The 17,717-nt window shown below is 35.9% G+C and overlaps 1 protein-coding gene across 4 annotated transcripts in view; it reads right to left on the bottom strand.

The window, feature by feature from the left end:
* SEC24A (SEC24 homolog A, COPII coat complex component) overlaps positions 1-17,717 on the bottom strand; it is a 70,479-nt gene that overhangs the window by 33,615 nt on the left and 19,147 nt on the right. For 2 of the 4 annotated variants that reach the window (XM_027076661.2, XM_053221138.1), the window contains exons 2-9: positions 15,832-16,323; positions 9,897-10,067; positions 8,173-8,250; positions 7,437-7,597; positions 6,956-7,128; positions 5,499-5,601; positions 4,125-4,251; positions 2,373-2,482 (exon numbers count right to left, since the gene is read on the bottom strand). In XM_027076661.2, coding sequence (XP_026932462.1) covers positions 2,373-2,482; positions 4,125-4,251; positions 5,499-5,601; positions 6,956-7,128; positions 7,437-7,597; positions 8,173-8,250; positions 9,897-10,067; positions 15,832-16,323 — 1,415 coding nt within the window. The remainder of the gene's footprint in view (positions 1-2,372; positions 2,483-4,124; positions 4,252-5,498; positions 5,602-6,955; positions 7,129-7,436; positions 7,598-8,172; positions 8,251-9,896; positions 10,068-15,831; positions 16,324-17,717) is intronic. The other 2 variants (XM_053221134.1, XM_053221136.1) reach the window with 2 other exon arrangements.

Below are 17,717 nucleotides of genomic sequence, written 5' to 3'. Positions count from 1 at the left end.
GGGTGGCTCAGTTGGTTAAGCGACCGACTTCGGCTCAGGCCATGATCTCGTGGTTTGTGAATTCGGGCCCCGCATCGGGCTCTACGCTGACAGCTCAGAGCCTGGAGCCTGCTTCGGATTCTGTGTCTCCCCCTCTCTCTACCCCTCCCCTGCTCACACTCTGTGTCTCTCTGTCTCTCAATAATAAATAAACGTTAAAAAAATTTTTTTAAATGTGTAAGTGCTAAGGCGCCTGGATGGCTGAGTCCACTGGACGTCCAACTACGGCTCAGGTCATGATCTCACTGTTCGTGGGTTCGAGCCCTGCTTCAGGCTCTGTGCTGACAGCTCAGAGCCTGGAGCCAGCTTCAGATTCTGTTTCCCTCTCTTTCTGCCCCTCCCCTGCTAGCACTCTGCCTCTTTCAAAAATAAATAAAACACTAAAGAAATTGTTTTTAAATGTAAGTATTCTGTAAAATGTAAAGTGCTAATTTAACGTTGGGCATAATTATTATTTTAAAAATGCAAGACTTTAGATATTCATACAAATGTATAATAGTACTTGCAAAAGAGTGTTTATCATGGCATTATTAGGAAAAAGTTGGAAGTGACTTAAAAGTAAACACGATCCCAATATTATATTGTAAATTTCTGGATTGATGCACAAGAAATATAAGTGAAACTTTACACTTTTACTTTTCAAATTTACCCCTGTATACTTAACTACATTTATAATGAACAAGTATAACATATAAAATTTAAAAGCATACAATTTTGGTAAAAGATGACACAGTGTTTTATTTAAAATCTAGTACTAAGTAATATACTATATAAAAACATATTATTTATATAATTTTATACAATAACATATAAAAAATGAAAGCAGGGTTGGGAATGCAAACTGGTGCAGCCACTCTGGAAAACAATATGGAGGTTCCTCAAAAAACTAAAAATAGAACTACTCTACGACCCAGCAATTGCACTACTAGGCATTTACCCAAGGGATACAGGTGTGCTGTTTCGAAGTGACACATGCACCACAATGTTTACAGCAGCACTATCGACAATAGCCAAAGTATGTAAAGAGCCCCAAATGTCCATCGATGGATGAATGGATAAAGAAGATGTGGTATGTATATGTGTGTGTGTGTGTGTGTGTGTGTGTATACATATATAATATACATAGTGTATATATATTATATATATAATATAATAGAGAATATATATATATATATATATACATATAGTAGAGTATTACTTGGCAATCAAAAAGAATGAAATCTTGCCATTTGCAACTATATAGATGGAACTGGAGGATATTATGCTAAGTGAAATTAGTCAGAGAAAGACAAAAATCATGACTTCACTCATATGAGGACTTTAAGAGACAAAACAGATGAACATAAGGGAAACAAAACCAATATAAAAAGAGGGAGGGGGACAAAACAGAAGAGACTCATAAATACAGAGAGGGGCGCCTGGGTGGCTCACTCGGTTAAGTATCCGACTTTGGCTCAGGTCATGATCTCACGGTTCGTGAGTTCAAGCCCCACGTCAGGCTCTGTGCTGACAGCTCAGAGCCTGGAGCCTGTTTCAGATTGTGTCTCCCTCTCTCTCTGACCCTCCCCTGTTCATGCTGTTTCTCCCTGTCTCAAAAATAAATAAACGTTAAAAAAAAATTTTTTTTTTAAAATACAGAGAACAGGGGCGCCTGGGTGGCTCAGTCAGTTAAGCGGCCGACTTCACCTCAGGTCATGATCTCGCGCTCCGTGAGTTCGAGCCCCACGTCGGGCTCTGTGCTGACAGCTCAGAGCCTGGAGCCTGTTTCAGATTCTGTGTCTCCCTCTCTCTGACCCTCCCCCGTTCATGCTCTGTCTCTCTCTGTCTCAAAAATAAATAAATGTTAAAAAAAATTTTTTTTAAATAAAAAATAAAAAAAATAAATAAAATAAAATAAAATAAAATAAAATACAGAGAACAAACTGAGGGTTACTGGAGGGGTTGTGGGGGGGGATGGGCTAAATGGGTAAGAGGCACTAAGGAATCTACTCTTGAGATCATTGTTGCACTAGATGCTAACTAATTTGGATATAAATTTTAAAAAATAAAAAATAAAATTAAAAAAAAAAAACCTGCAAAGTTAAAAAAAAAAAATGAAAGCGGGGTGCCTGGGCGGCTCAGTTGGTTAAGCGTCCTACTCTTGGTTTTGGCTCAGGTCATGATCTCATGGTTTGTGAGATCAAGCCCCACGTTGGGCTCTGCACTGACAGTGTGGAGTCTGCTTGGGATTCTCTCTCCTTCTCTCTCTGTCCCTCCCACCGTGTGCGCAATAGCTTTCTCTCTCTCAAAAAATAAGAAAAGAAGGAAGCAAGCAAGCAAGCAAGCTAGCTTACCATGTATTCTGAAGGAGCCATAAACTCAATAGTAGCATTCTGAACTTCAGGTCTTCTGTGAGGTTCTCCATAGACTCTGGTCAAAGGGTTGTACATGAATTCTTCAGGAACTATGTAAGTTAACAACATACAATGATACAACTGAAAGGATTAAGGTCAATTTATCTGGTATTTAGCAGTTTTCTTATTTTGAAGATTTATAAATAAGCCAATATGGACTAAAAATTAAAGGATAAATACACTTTGTTTTTGAGTTCTATTCAAGTTTCCCCCATACTTAATAGTACTAAGTATGATTTTACAGCTACTATCACTGTGATTTTTCTTTTCCTACCTTCTAATTTACACTTTGTCTCAATTCTCACTAAAGCTGCTTTCCTAAAACAGCTTAAAAGAATGATAAAAATTCAATGAATACTAATTATTTTCTTACATGTGAGACAAAATCTTGTGTTAAATTTCATAACCATACGCGAATATTAACACTGACATGAAATGTACAGCCTCTGGCTGCCCCATAGCTTTCAGCTGCCCCTTGAAAACTATGGCACAAATACCTGAGAGGCTAAAGCTAAATGAAGGCTAACAGTTCGGTCACTTCCATTAATTAATGAGGCCTTTATGGAACATCAGTTGCCTATACACTAGAGCTCAAAGAATATTTTCTAAATTATCACTGCACCTGTCTTCCCATTAACTGTTTAGAAACTCAAATTCCTACATATGTTAAAGGGTAAGCCATAGTTCATGAAATGGTCTGGGCTGCAAACTAAAGTAACTTCTACCTTTATTATAATTTTATTTCACATAATGAAGCCCATATACATAAGATTTTAAAGACATACTAAACACTATAAATACATTTTCTGAATTATTAGAGAATAAAAATAACGTTCTTACACTATCCTCCCTTTACTCTTAAATAATATAAACAATAAAAATGGTTTTAAAAAATCTCTTAAATTCTCCATTTGCCAATACTTAATGAAATTTCCTTCCAGAGACCTAATTTTCTTTTTTTTACTTTTAATTTTTTTTTTTTTTTTTTTTTTTTTTTTGAGTAAGCTCTATGCCAACATGGGGCTTGTACTCATGACCCTGAGATCAAGAGTCACATGCTCTACTGACTGAGCCAGCCAGGTACACCAGAGACCTAATTTTCAATGTGGATAGCAGCATACCCTTTTTCTTCTCTAATCCTAATAAAATGTTACTGGTTAGATGAAATTCCTTAAATATAAACTGTTAACAGCTTCTGAAAGAGATCTCCTCTTCCTCAATTACTGAAAAAACTACATTCAACTAACCTTCTAGCACTGCCCACTTCCCTCCTTATTGCAGTGAATGAAGCTAATGGCAGCTATTCTGTGGACTTATTTCTTTCACCCTAGAGAAAAGGCATGGGACAGTTTCTAAATAAAAATATTTCTTAAATTATAGGCTTAAATAATACCATGAAATATGCCATTTATTATATACCCAATATAATAAATGTAAAAAAAGGTATCAGAATATTATCACACTTTTTGTTCAAAAAGTATACAATTTTTTATATAGAAGTATAAATGCACAGAAAAAAGTTAATGGAAGTTATCTCTGAGTGGAAGGATTACAGGTAAGTAAGAAAGGGTTTGGGGCTGTGTTTTTGTTTTTTTTTTTAACTTTACATTTGTCTTATTGGCTTTCCCTACAATGCAAGGAGAAATTTGAAAAAGTTTCAAAAAAAAAAAAAAAAAAAAAACCAGAACATACCATCATTGACTCGGTAACATAAGTTACACTTCCATCTCCTTTGATCAAGAAAGCTGACGAAAGGGTTGATGTACGTCCTGCATGAGCGGCATCTCACAATTGTACTGGAGGTAACCACAGGCAATTGCTAGAAAAACAAAACAAATTTTTTAAAGGGAGTGATCATTACGTCTAAAGGCCAAACATTAATCCATACCTTCCAGGTAACTTCTGGAATACTATAATTTTGGAGAAAAAAACAAAGGTAAAAAGAAGTGTTCAAACTGCCACACAAAAAAATTATATGTAGATGAAATGTACTAATTTTAAAAACTACTGGTTTGTTTCAGCAGCATTCTCATTAAATTCTGCCTTTAACAAGTATTTATTTTGGGGTGTCTGGATGGCTCAGTCAGTTAAGCATCCAACTCCAGCTCAGGTCATAATGTCGCAGCTGGTGAGTTTAAGCCCCACGTCAGGCTCCGTGCTGACAGCTCAGAGCCTGAAGTCTGGAGCCTGCATCAGATTCTGTGTCTCCCGTTCTCCCTCTACCCCTCCCCTGCTTGCTCTCTGTCTCTCTCTCTCTCAAAAATATATAAACATTAAAAAAATTTTTAAGTATTTATTTTCTCATTAGGTATTTATATTATAAATCAAACATAGTAAATATCCAGTGTATTTTTCACATGGATGGTAAAGTAAGGATCAACATTCTAAGATCAATGACATGACCAAGGAAATTATTAGGATTTCTTCATATTACATTAAGAGGCTTACCAAGTTCTCATAAAATTACCGTGACAAAGTAAGGTAAGAGTAAATTATATTTAAATACTCAAACTCTCCAATTATGCTCCTACTTAAAGTTTATCCTACATATTAAAAGTTCTAAAGCCTGAATATAAGTTCGTTTTGGGAAAGTTACTTCACTTATGTATTAATCCTCTGAAAAACGTCAAGGTCCATATGTCAAGGTCTCAGAGCCTTAGGATAAAAGTGGACATCTTCTTTGTTTTTCCCTTTTAGCAGAGGGAACAGCTTCCTCAAGGAACAAATTTACTCCCAGAATGGCAGAACTGGAAGACTGGGTAAAGTATTTTAAATGGGCAAATAATTTACAACTTTTTAAAATAGCATGGTTGATTTATTTATTTTCTTTTAGTACTTCTATTTAGTCCCTCTTGAATTTTTTTAAAATTCAACTTATTTTACCTCATTTTCAAGTGTTTGGTAATAAAAGTGCTGGTTGAATTACAAATAAAAGAACTTGTCAGTGGTCAAATTCCTAAAGATAGCTCAAATAAATTCTACGAGTGATTCTTGCATTACTGTAGAAAATTCTTCACCATCAAGTTAATTTCCCATAAAACATTTACTTTCACTAGTGAAACATACCACTAGGTCTTTGAAAGGATGAAGCAGCAGTCCCAAAGGAAGTTTGGCTTTATTCAATAAGGCCTGAGTCTGAGGAATGCTAGTCAGCGTGCATCGAAATAACCTGTATCAAAGTAAAAATCATGTGTCAGTTGTTGTTATGATTATTTTTGGAGGAAAAAAGAAAACTCCAAAAGGTACATTTAACACTGGATCAAATTACAAAGAACACTTCAATAGGTCCTCTCAAATGTTGTCCCATTTAAATATTTAAGTCCTATTCAGAAAGAGAGGGTAGAAAATTACAACTATTATATAACTAAAATAAAGTCTCTTTTTGGCTTGGCTTGTGCATAAGACAGTTCAGACTAACAGATGACTTATTTTCCTTTATATAAATCTATATTACACTGGAATTACAAGGTGATGACCCAAATATGCAAATGCAAACTTAAATTTATTACTGAAAAGACCTGTTTTGTTGAACGTTCTAAAAAGACTATTTAAAAATAACAAAATTTGGGGCGCCTGGGTGGCTCAGTTGGTTAAGCCTCTGACTTCAGCTCGGGTCATGATCTCGCGGTTCGTGAGTTCGAGCCCCGCATTGGGCTCTGTGCTCATAGCTCAGAGCCTGGAGCCTGCTTCGGATTCTGTGTCTCCCTCTCTCTCTGCCCCTCCCCCACTTGTGCTCTGTCTCTCTGTCTCTCAAACGTGAATAAATGTAAAAAAAAAAAAAAAAATTCGTGGGGTGCCTGGGTGGCTCAGTCGATTACACGTCTAACTTCCGCTCAGGTCGTGATCTCACAGTCTGTGGATTTGAGCCCAGAACCAGGCTCTGTGCTGACAACTCAGGGCCTGGAGCCTGCTTTGGATTCTGTGTCTCCCTCTCTCTCTGCCCCTCCCGTGTGTGTGCACGCATGCACTCTCTTACTCTCTCTCAAAAACACATTAAAAAAATTTTTTTAATATGACAAAATACGGCAGCTCTTTCTGTCCATGGGTCCTGGACCCAGGCTTTAATAAAAACACCTTAAATAAGAAAATAATAGAAATAACAAAATTCAATTTATCAGAAAGTTGTTACCATATACATTTAAACTAATGATCCATTTGAAGGGAGAAAAGAGTATCATAATTCTGTTTGCTATACAAAATAATTTAAGATGAGAGCAAATGAAGGATTATGTAGAATCAAATCCCCATACTTTGGACTTGTTCACCACAATGATAATGAGTATCAGAGTCCCAGTAGAGCAGATAAGAGCAGTAATCAGCTTGTAAGTTACAACTCTATTTCTTGAGTTAGAACATTTCAGATATCAATTAAAGTAAGCAATTTCCTAAGGTTTTTTCTGTATGCAAAACTATTTTCAAAAATTAACATTTATACAATGTTTATAATACATGAAACTCCAAAAAAATCTTAAACTTCTAGAATAAATGTCATATTTAGTAAGAAATGCTATCTGAAGCCTTACTCTGGGTTACAATTGAGTTTCTGGATATCTTCATGCAAATTTGGAACAGGAGGCTGCAAAGGTGTTGATGGAAGCATGTTTCTTTCTTGAAGAAGATTGATAACTCTTAGCCCTTCTGGATGGAGACTTAATCCACTCATGCTTGTAGTTAAATGATTAGCACCTAAGGGAGTCTAAAGATAATATAATTTCAAAGTAAACAGCCTTTATAATATCTTCAGTTGAAAACAGAAGTGTATAAGGACTTGGTTACTTAATTTCACTCTAAATAACAAAACTATAATCTAGATTTCCTGGTCAATATTTTGGTTCTGGAAATATATAATATAACATGAGTCTTATGAAATATCCATTATTCCAACTGGTTAAAAAATTCATTACACCTTCCTAAAACTTTTTTATGTCTACACAATTTAAATCAAAAGATGGAAACATGGTAAAAACAAAAACAAAAGCAAAAACAAAACACCAAAAAGTTTACCTGATTAAAGCCCTGTGGCCCACTTGGGTAATTTAAGGAAGAAGGTGGCATTGCAGTTGTACTAGGTGGTGCTGTGTTCTGATAACCAGGTGGTAAGGAGGGATATGAATACCCAACACTTCGGTTCATTGTGGGATTCTTATTAGTATGCTGTGGTGTTGCTAGAAACAAGGTAACTTTTAAGTTCTGTTTTATATTCCAGAATACTTTAAATACACACATTCACCCACTGAATTATAACTCTAAAATCCATTGGGTAATTTAATACTTTCATCCATCAATTTTGCAAAGTAAGACAAATAAACATTGCTAACAAACACTGCTAACAAAGCAACTGCAATGATTAAAATCAAGTTAATGTAGACTATATAAGCTTGGTATGATTAATTCCATATCATTTCCAAAACTTTATATTCAGACTAAAATTCTAATTCAAAGCAATTTCAATGAAAAGATATTAAATGTTAAACTGGTTAAATACATTTGAGTAGATCTAATTGATACAAATACTCTATAGCTGTAACATAATAATAAAGCCCACGATCCCAATTCTGAAAGGAAAAAAAAACTAACAAAAAATCTAAAGGTATGGAGACCAAAAATGCTAACATGAGGTACTGTTGTGTGACATGATTATCAAATTTTCTCCACTGTTTCCTATAATGAACACATACTAAAACAAAAAAAAAACAAAGCAAAGGAAAACAAAACAAAAACAACTTTCATAGCATCTCACCTGAAAAGCCACCGCCTTCAATTTCATCATAACTATTGTGAACCACCATAGATCCATTATTGGTATTTGGTGTAATACCTAAAAAAGGAAGTTTATTAATAATATTCAAACTAGAACAATCATTACAATTTCTGAAAAATTTGGGCTGGTATCTGAAATTTAAGGTAACTTTCCAAATACTTTAATCCACAGCCCAGGAAAAATGTCAAATGTTGAAATAAAAATTTCATATAATGCAAGTTTTTAAATATACAGAACACATCTAAGTTTCAAATACTTTTATGAACTTCTAAAATGAATGGTCCTTTGTGCACGTTATAAAATTATATACTATCTGAGATTTCAGAAGTCAAGAGCAGCATTAAAAACCTCTAAAGAGCAGTACACACTGAAAAAAAAATCACCCAAATCAATACTATTTAAAGAAAATTTAAATTATGAGGATAAAAAACCTTTTTTTTCAAAGTATGGAACAAAATGGAATCTAGAATTAATTTCAAGGTGACATAAATTAAAGAATGAATGCTTTAGTCTAGAGAACAATCACTAAAATAAAATAAAAATCTTAGTTTGTCCCTCCCTGCCCCCCAGTTTAAAGACTTAAAAGATAAATGCCAGGGACATCTGCTTATGAAGAATTAAAATCTATTTCTAGGTGCCTCTGCTATTTATGAACTCTAACTCAGGTATAGAAGAAGCTAAAATTAATGAATAGTATCAACCTCTAGCTTGTAAGTACAAAGGTGCTAACTTTAATAATCATTTTAACACCAGATAGGTAAGTTTAATAGTTTCAATAAAATTAGTTAACTTCTTTCCAGTTCTGAAGGCCACCATGAGTTTAGCCATGAGTTGATACTAAAAACCTTGGGAAAAGTGTAAAAATAAACAAAAACATTGGGCATATTTTTAGTTGGTTAAAATTTTAAATATTTATTGTAGCTCAATTTTAAAAGTTATAATGAGGCAAACAGTGGGACATTATCATTTTGTTACTCATTGTTAACACCATTCTTTTCAAAATATTCACAGGTCAGTCTTTTCCCTACCTATAGTAATAAAAAAGGAAATGCTACAAGAAAAAACAAAAATAATAACATTAATTGTATTCAGTAGTCGGGTATAGTCAACAATTATTCCCCTCTTCTTGTTTTCCCATTTCCACATGTTGCTATTAATGGTTAGGTTATTGCTAAAATCAATTTTCTTACTTGCCAAAATATATTGTTTAAACTAATACCTGAAAACAATGCTTTAAAACACTTTATTATTTATATAAAACTTCAAAATGCTTGCATATTTTACTTTTTATTTAGGTTCATAAATATTTGTTAATACTTAATAGCAGAAATCAAAATACTGCTTCCATGGAAAAGAGCCAATATATTAAAAGAATCATTCTAACACCATGCCCAGAAAAGTGAAAGTTCTCTTCTCGCCTTCCTCTTCCAAAAGGCACCTAACTTTTTAGCCATGATTATTAAAATCTGCATGGCAACAAAAAAGTTAACAGCAGTGGTTCTCAAATGCTAGGCAACAGCCCAGCACAGGGTAGTAGAATTCTAAGGAGCCCTTTTTAAACCCTAAATTCCTGAAGGCCGTCCCTAACCAAAACAACTAGATTTTCTGGAAAAAATATTATCTGAATGCACAGAATTCAAAAAAAATTCACCCTTCCAACCTAAGTCAAAACTTTAGGACTTGACTTGGTTTGCCTTGCTTACCTTCTTGGTTGACAGCTGAATTAAATGAGGGCTGGGGTACACCTCTATGTGATGATTTCTGAGGAGTGAGCACCCTCAATGGAGGTGGTCCTCCAGTTGGAGGGGGCCCAAGAGGAGCTCCTGGTTGAAAAGTGGTAGGCAGAGGTGGATTCACTAAGGGGGGTGCAGAACCTACAGAAATATTGTTTTTTCACAAGTCACTTACATACTTAAGAAAAAGGGCAAAACAGCCTTTTACCAAATTTGAGTAACTTCTAAATTTACATTTTAATTAAAATCAGTACCAAATTACCAGAAACAGGTTACCTGCTCAGGCTTATGAATTCTTAATTTATATGCATGCTTTACACATTTCCAAGTCTCTTTCACATGCTTCTTAATTTATCAATTATTAAAGTAGTATAAATATAAAATAAGCATCAAATCACTTCAATGCCCTGTTTAACTTTTTATAACCTGGTCATAGAGCTTCAACAAGGTCATGTCAAACATTCTGATAGAAATTAACATGAATAAAATTTTATTAATAACCTATTAATATAGGCCATTCAGTTAATTCAATTAGGTTGACAGCTTTCTAAAACTATAAACTATTGTGGTTATTCTAAATTCTGCAAGTTTTATTTCATTTTGCTTCATTTTAATTGGGCCATAACCTTTCAGAATGGGATTACAAATTTGTACCTTGTTCAATGTTTAGCTAATAATAATAAAAAGTAGTTTGCTTTTGGGGCACCTGGGTGGCTCAGTCAGTTGAGCGTCTGACTGACTCTTGATTCTGGCTAAGGTAATGATCTCACAGTTCAATCTGATCGAGTCCCACACTGACAGCATGGAGACTGCTTAGGATTCTCTCTTTCCTTCTCTCTAACTCTTCTCTGCTCTTTCTCTCCCTCTCTCTCTCAAAATAAATATATATTTTTTAAAAAGTAGTTTAGTTTCAATGATGGTTGAAATATACTGTATTAAGAACATTCCCTAGGCTTAAAAATCAGGAAACGATACAAAGTTTATGTATATGCTTTATAAAACACTAATATCCAAGAGGTTTAAAAGTACTCATCAAACTAGGGCCACCTGGGTGCCTCAGTCGGTTAAGTGTCCAGCTTCAGCTCAGGTCATGATCTCACAGTTTGTGAGTTCCAGCCCCATGTCAGGCTCTGTGCTGACAGCTCAGAGCCTGAAGCCTGCTTCGGATTCTGTGTCTCCCTCTCACTCTGTCCCTCACCCATCCAGGTTCTGTCTCTCTCTGTCTCAAAAATAAATAAAAAAATTAAAAAAAAGAAAAAAGTACTCATCAAACAAAACTAAGAATAACATGGTATTTGTTCTTGTATCTCCTTGTATCTCCCTGCCTTGATTTTACCAGTTTTCTATCAGGACAGTAAGTTTTGATAAGGGTAAAAACACTGTCAGTTACTTTTGGGGAAACTCTTCTCCATGATATCAAAAGTTCCATGGGGCGCCTGGGTGGCTCAGTTGGTTAAGCGTCCAACTTCGGCTCAGGTCATGATCTCGCGGTCCGTGAGTTCGAGCCCCGGGTCAGGCTCTGTTGTTGACAGCTCAGAGCCTGGAGCCTGTTTCTGATTCTGTGTTTCCCTCTCTCTCTGACCCTTCCCTGTTCATGTTCTGTCTCTCTCTGTCTCAAAAATAAATAAACGTTAAAAAAAATTTTGTTTTTAAAGTTTCAAAACTCATACCACCTGTTCATTCAAGTCAAGAACATTGTTCCCACCTGCTCATTTACCAGAGGAGGAACAAAGTCTACAAAGAAGATGAAATATGGCTGGTAAGAATATGATTTAATTTTTTCATTCTAGGACTTTTTTTAATCCTCTGAATTTGTAAGTGAAATAGGTAAAAATTTTTGCTAATATTCTACCTGTATTTTGTAAAACCTTGTATTTTTTAACGAGAATAAAGATACCCAGATATGAAAATTTTCTTTGTATTCTTTTTTTTTTTTTAATTATTTTGAACATGTATTCATTTTTGAGAAACAGAGACAGAGAGAGAGCACAAGCAGGGAAGGGGCAGAGAGAGAGAGAAAGACACAGAATCTGAAGCAGGCTCCAGGCTCTCAGCTGTCAGCACAGAGCCCAATGAGGGGCTTGAACCCACAAATGTGAGATCATGACCTGAGCCAAAGTCAGACACTTAACTGATTGAGCCACCCAGGCGCCCCCAGATATGAAAATTTTCAATGGTTCTTCAATATTGTTCAAATCTTCAGAGCCAAATGAAAAATGATCGTATTATTGAACCTTGTAGCCCCAACAAGATGAATCAGTGCCCTGCTGACAAGGGAAGACAAAGATTACTGCCATATAACTCTCTTATCAAAGCAACAGTGACACATATCCAAGGCAATACAGACAAGTCAAAGGAACAAAAGGACAAGGTACACTACCAACTCAGCATGAGCAAGAATGTATGATATATCCGACCACAAAGAGGTAACAAACTAATGTTTAACAAAATACTAGTAACCATAGAGATTTTTCATACCTTTAAGGAAAAAAATTGAAACCACAATATGCTACATTTCATAAAACAGATATTTTGTCAAGCTGAATAATTTTTTAAAGATTTTAAGTAATCTCTAAACCCAATATGGGGCTCAAACTCAGAAACCTGAGATAAGAGTTGCATACTCCGCTGATTGAGCCAGCCAGGCGCCCTTCAAACTGAATAATTATTTTTTTCTTTTAAAGTTTATTTATTTATTTTGACACTGGGGAGGGGAGAGGGAGACAGAACCCCAAGCAGGCCCCACACTGTGAGCACAAAGCCTAATGTGGTGCTTGAATCCACAAACCATGAGATCATGATCTGACCCGAAACCAAGGGTCAGACGCTCAAATGACTGAGCTATCCAGGTGCCTGACAAACTGAATAATTCTTATTTGTAACACTAATAGCTAGAGTTTTAAAACCTGCCCTTTGAGATCCCTAAAGTTAATGTAAGGATGTTAAAACATAGCCTATTAGAAAAAAAAAAAGTCAGAGAAATTTAATATGTGGACTAGAAACAATATAACCTAGACAGAGTCTTGAGATCAGATAATCAGGCACCTATTGCCAATGATGTGTTGAAAAAACAAAGGTAAAAAATGAGGAATTTTTTAGAAATATCTTAAAAAAAAAGAGTAGTAATACATTTAAGGTTAATATTCTTAGTTTATATATCCTTCTTTCATTTTATATATATATTTATTTATTTTTATGTTTGTTTATTTATTATTACTGATTTTTTTAAGTTTATTTATTTTTGAGAGACAGAGAGAGACAGAGCATGAGCATGGGAGGAGGAGAGCGAGAGGGAGACAAAGAATCTCAGCACAGAGTCCAACACGGGGCTCGAACTCACGAGCCGTGAGATCATGACCTGAGCTAAAGCCAGATTATTAACCAAACTGAGCCACCCTGGCACCCCATAAAGTTTATTTATTATTTTGTAAGAAAGAGAGCACATGGGAACAGGGAACATGGGCAGAGAGAACAGGGAACATGGGCAGAGAGAGAGAGAATTTCAAGCAGGCTCTAAGTTATCAGTGCAGAGCCCCATGCGGGGTTCGAATTCATGAACTGTAAGATCATGACCTGAGCCAAAATCAGAAGTCAGACATTTAACTGACTGAGCCACTCAGACACCCCATTTTCCTTCTCTTATATGGGAACCTTCATAAGTTTTGACACTTGCTTATGTCTCTTTCACCACATCTGTGGTGTAGCCCTCTACCTGAGGACTTCTGCTGTAGACAAAAAAATTTCAGATTATTGATGATGTCCTTTTTAATGAAAAGCTACACGTACTCTTAAATAGTTATCTTTTTTTTAATTTTTAAAAATGTATTTATTAATTTTGAGAGCAAGAGTGCAAGTGGGGAAGGGGCAAAGAGAGGAGAGAGAACCCCAAGTCGGCTCCACACAGTCAGTACAGAGCCTGACAGGGGGCTCAAACTCATGATCGGCAAGATCATGACCGGAGCCAAAGTCAGAAGGTTAACCGACTGAGCCACCCAGGTGCCCCTTTAACAGATTTTAAATAATATCTCTTCCCAAACTATTTTCTTGTGGCTTTGGGCAAAGTATGCAAGCCTCACATTTCTTATCTGTAAAAGAGACTGTGTGAAGATTAAATAAGATACCACATATAAAAGTTTGGTAAAGTGCTGGAAAATAATATTCAATAAATGTTTTTAGAATTATCAATAATAAGGTGAAAATTCATTAATTTCAAGTGACTGACCCTCACTTATGGTGCCAAATGAGTAAGAATAAAAGCAACCAGAAAGATTTGAGTTTTAACAGCAGATCAGATTTCTACAAAGAAACTAATTTTCTAGAAGCAGCTTTAACCTTGATAGGCCAAAATGCAAAATGAGTTCATTGGGGCTGATGACTGACGAGAGGCTAAGAAAAATATTTCCAGGAGCCTGATGAAGTGTATGTAGTATACAGACCCAGAAATACATATACAAGGTAATTACTGATATCCCTATCAAAAATCCAGCTGTTTTTTTGCAAAAATTGACAAGCTAATACTAAAACTCTTATGGAAATGCCAAGGGACGCAGAACAGCCAAAACAGTCTTAAAAAAAAAAAAAAGTTAGAGGAGTTATACCTGCCAAATTCAAGGCTTACTATAAAACTACAGTAATCAAATTGATACTGGTATAAAGACAGACATAGATCAACAGAATAGAAATCAGAGTCTGGAAATAAATCTTTACATTTATGATCAATTGATTTTCAATAAGGGGGCCAACAACATTCATTGGAAGAAACAACATTCCTTCCATCAAATAGACCTGGGTTAAATGCAAACCCAGAGGCACAAGAATGAAGTTGAATCCCTACCTAACACCATACACAAAAATTAACTCCCAAATCGATCAAAGACCTAAATATAAGGACTAAAACTATAAAACTTTTACAAGAAAACATAGATATAAATCTCTGCCCACTGTTTTCTAAAACTGCAGTTCTGCTCAATAACACTCCTCACTAGAAAAGCTACTGTCTGTTCTCACCTACCCCTACAGGATACTACAGTTTCTGGGGACCAAAACTATCTAAGCTACAACAAAAAGATAATCCAAGCTTCTTCAGATCAAGACCAAAGACACATCAGAGGGATTGAGCTTCCTACACTACAAGATGGAACCCAGTTAATAAAAGTAATGGCAATGGAGTGCCTGGGTGGCTCAGTCAGTTAAGTGTCCGACTTTGGCTCAGGTTCTGATCTCACGGCTCGTGAGTTTCAAGTCCCACATTGGGCTCTGTGCTGACAGCTCAGAGCCTGGAGCCTGCTTCAAGCTCTGGGTCTCCCTCCCTCCCTCTCTCTGCCCCTTCCCTGCTCACACTCTGTCTCTCTCTCTCTCAAAAATAAATAAAAACATTAAAAAAAAAGTAATGGCAAGTCCTTAAGGAAGTGGCTCTGTATGCATATCTGATTCCCTGAATATCATGGCTGAAAGAAACACAGAGCATACTTTCAAAGGAAGGAAGCAAATCCATGATTTTAAGTTAACTCAAAGTTTAGAAAAGTAATTTCTTTAAAGATTAACAATGATTTAAAAAACCAATAGTTCTCCATATGGTTTCAGGGCTTGAAATGTTAATTAAAACATCTAAACAGGGGCGCCTGGATGGCGCAGTCGATTAAGCGTCCGACTTCAGCCAGGTCACGATCTCGCGGTCCGTGAGTTCGAGCCCCGCGTCAGGCTCTGGGCTGATGGCTCAGAGCCTGGAGCCTGTTTCCGATTCTGTGTTTCCCTCTCTCTCTGCCCCTCCCCTGTTCATGCTCTGTCTCTCTCTGTCCCAAAAATAAATAAACGTTGAAAAAAAAATTAAAAAACAAAACAAAACATCTAAACAAGCAAAATTTTCCCATTTCTACATATGAAGCACTCCTATTAAGAACTTTACCTGATTTTATGAAGCTGTTTTGAAGTGAAGGATCCCCAGAAGAAACATATTGATGAGTTGTCAAATTTGTATTCCCAGACAGAGATTGGGATGATGCACGAGGACAATGGTCTGTCTGGTTTCCTGTGGATGGATAGTTATATTGCCAATTTGAAGGTGGTTGTACACTGGCTCCAGGAAGAAAGCTACCAGAAGGCATTGATGTAGTAGCAGCTGCGTTCTGAGAAGTAGGTAGTGGCATTCGGGGAACAGAACCACTGTGGAGTGAAGTTGTCACTGGATTAGAAGCCACAAGTGGTCTATAAAGAGTCTGCCCAGGTCCCTGATAATTACTTAAGGGAGAAACAGTCTGAGAACCACCATAGTTAGACTGTCCAGAGATGGGATTCAGAGTCTTTGCTGGTATTAGATGAGGGTAGGATCCTGGAAGCTGAGAATTATATCCTTGGCTCACTGATACTTGTGAAGACATCAGTGTATTTTGGACAGGACCTTCCAATAAGAAGAGAAAAAAATTAGTCTTGCAAACAAAGCAATAAAAATACTTCTAAAAATACAGTGCAACATGTGGTACTTGTACAATTCAACAATAAAAAGACATATAACTCAATTAAAAATGAGCAAAGGATTTAGACATTCAAATATATTTCTAAAGAGATATACAAATGGCCAGTAAGTACATGCAAAAAACACTCAACATTATTAGTCACTAGCGAAATAGAAATCAAAACCACAACAGGATGGCACTGACACCAAGTAAGATGACTAAAATGAAAAGACAGTAAACATTTTAGTGTTAACAAGAATGCAGAGAAACTGGAAGCCTCATACATTGCTAGTGGAAGTGTAAAATGGTGCAACTACAGCAGAAAACATTTTGGCAGTTCCTCAAAGTATTAAACAGTTAATGTATAACCCAGCAATTCCACTCCTACCCTGCATAAAAACTCATACACAAATGTTCATAACACCATTATTCACAATTGCCAAAAAGTGGAAACAACCCAAATGTTCAGCAACTGATGAACAGATAAACAAAAGGGGTGTATCTATACAATGGAATATTATTTGACCATAAAAGGAATGAAATATTGATGACATTTTTTAACACAGATAAACCTTGAAAACATTAGCTAAGTGAAAGATGCTGGTCACAAAAGGGCATACGTACAATGTATGATTCATTTACATGAAATGTCCGGAATAGGAGAATTCACAGACACAGAGACAGATTTGCAGTTCCCCTGGCTGGGTGGAGGAGGGAATGGGGAATAACTGCTAATGGGAATAAAGTTTCTTTTGAGAATTATAAAATATATTATAAAACTGATAGTACTGATGGAAGCAAAACTCTGTGAATACACTAAAAACCATTGAACTGTACACTTTAAAGCTGTTATATTAAAAAAAAATCCTGAGAATTATTTCTCCTACCCAGGAATAAACTGTTATTTCTATCCCTAAAATTAGACAACAAAAGGAAATATGAAAGTTGGCTGCCATGCTGCTTTTCTGCCTCAGCTGTGGGAATGGGATGATCACGGAGGAGGGACAGCGCTGCTAGCACTTTGCCTGCAACACCTGCTGCTACATGTGCAACATCACTCACAAGGTAACAAATCCGAAGTTACTGAGTTCGAGCTCTGTGCTGATAGCACGGGAGCCTGTTTGGGTTTCTCCCTTTCTCTCTCTCTCTCTGCCCCTCCTTTGCTCACCTGCTCTCTCTCTCAAAATAAAGAAATAAACTTAAAAAAAATTTTAAGTTTAAAAAAGAATATTAAGAGAAAAAGGAAGTTATAAAAAAAAGGTAAGATACCTTCTTATAAACCTTTTTATTATGAAAATTTTCAAACACACAAAAATGTAAGACCCTTTATGCAGATTCC

Source organism: Acinonyx jubatus, chromosome A1, assembly GCF_027475565.1.
Source record: "Acinonyx jubatus isolate Ajub_Pintada_27869175 chromosome A1, VMU_Ajub_asm_v1.0, whole genome shotgun sequence".
In the NCBI taxonomy this organism is placed as follows: domain Eukaryota; kingdom Metazoa; phylum Chordata; class Mammalia; order Carnivora; family Felidae; genus Acinonyx; species Acinonyx jubatus.
This window is presented reverse-complemented; position numbering and strand designations above follow the sequence as displayed.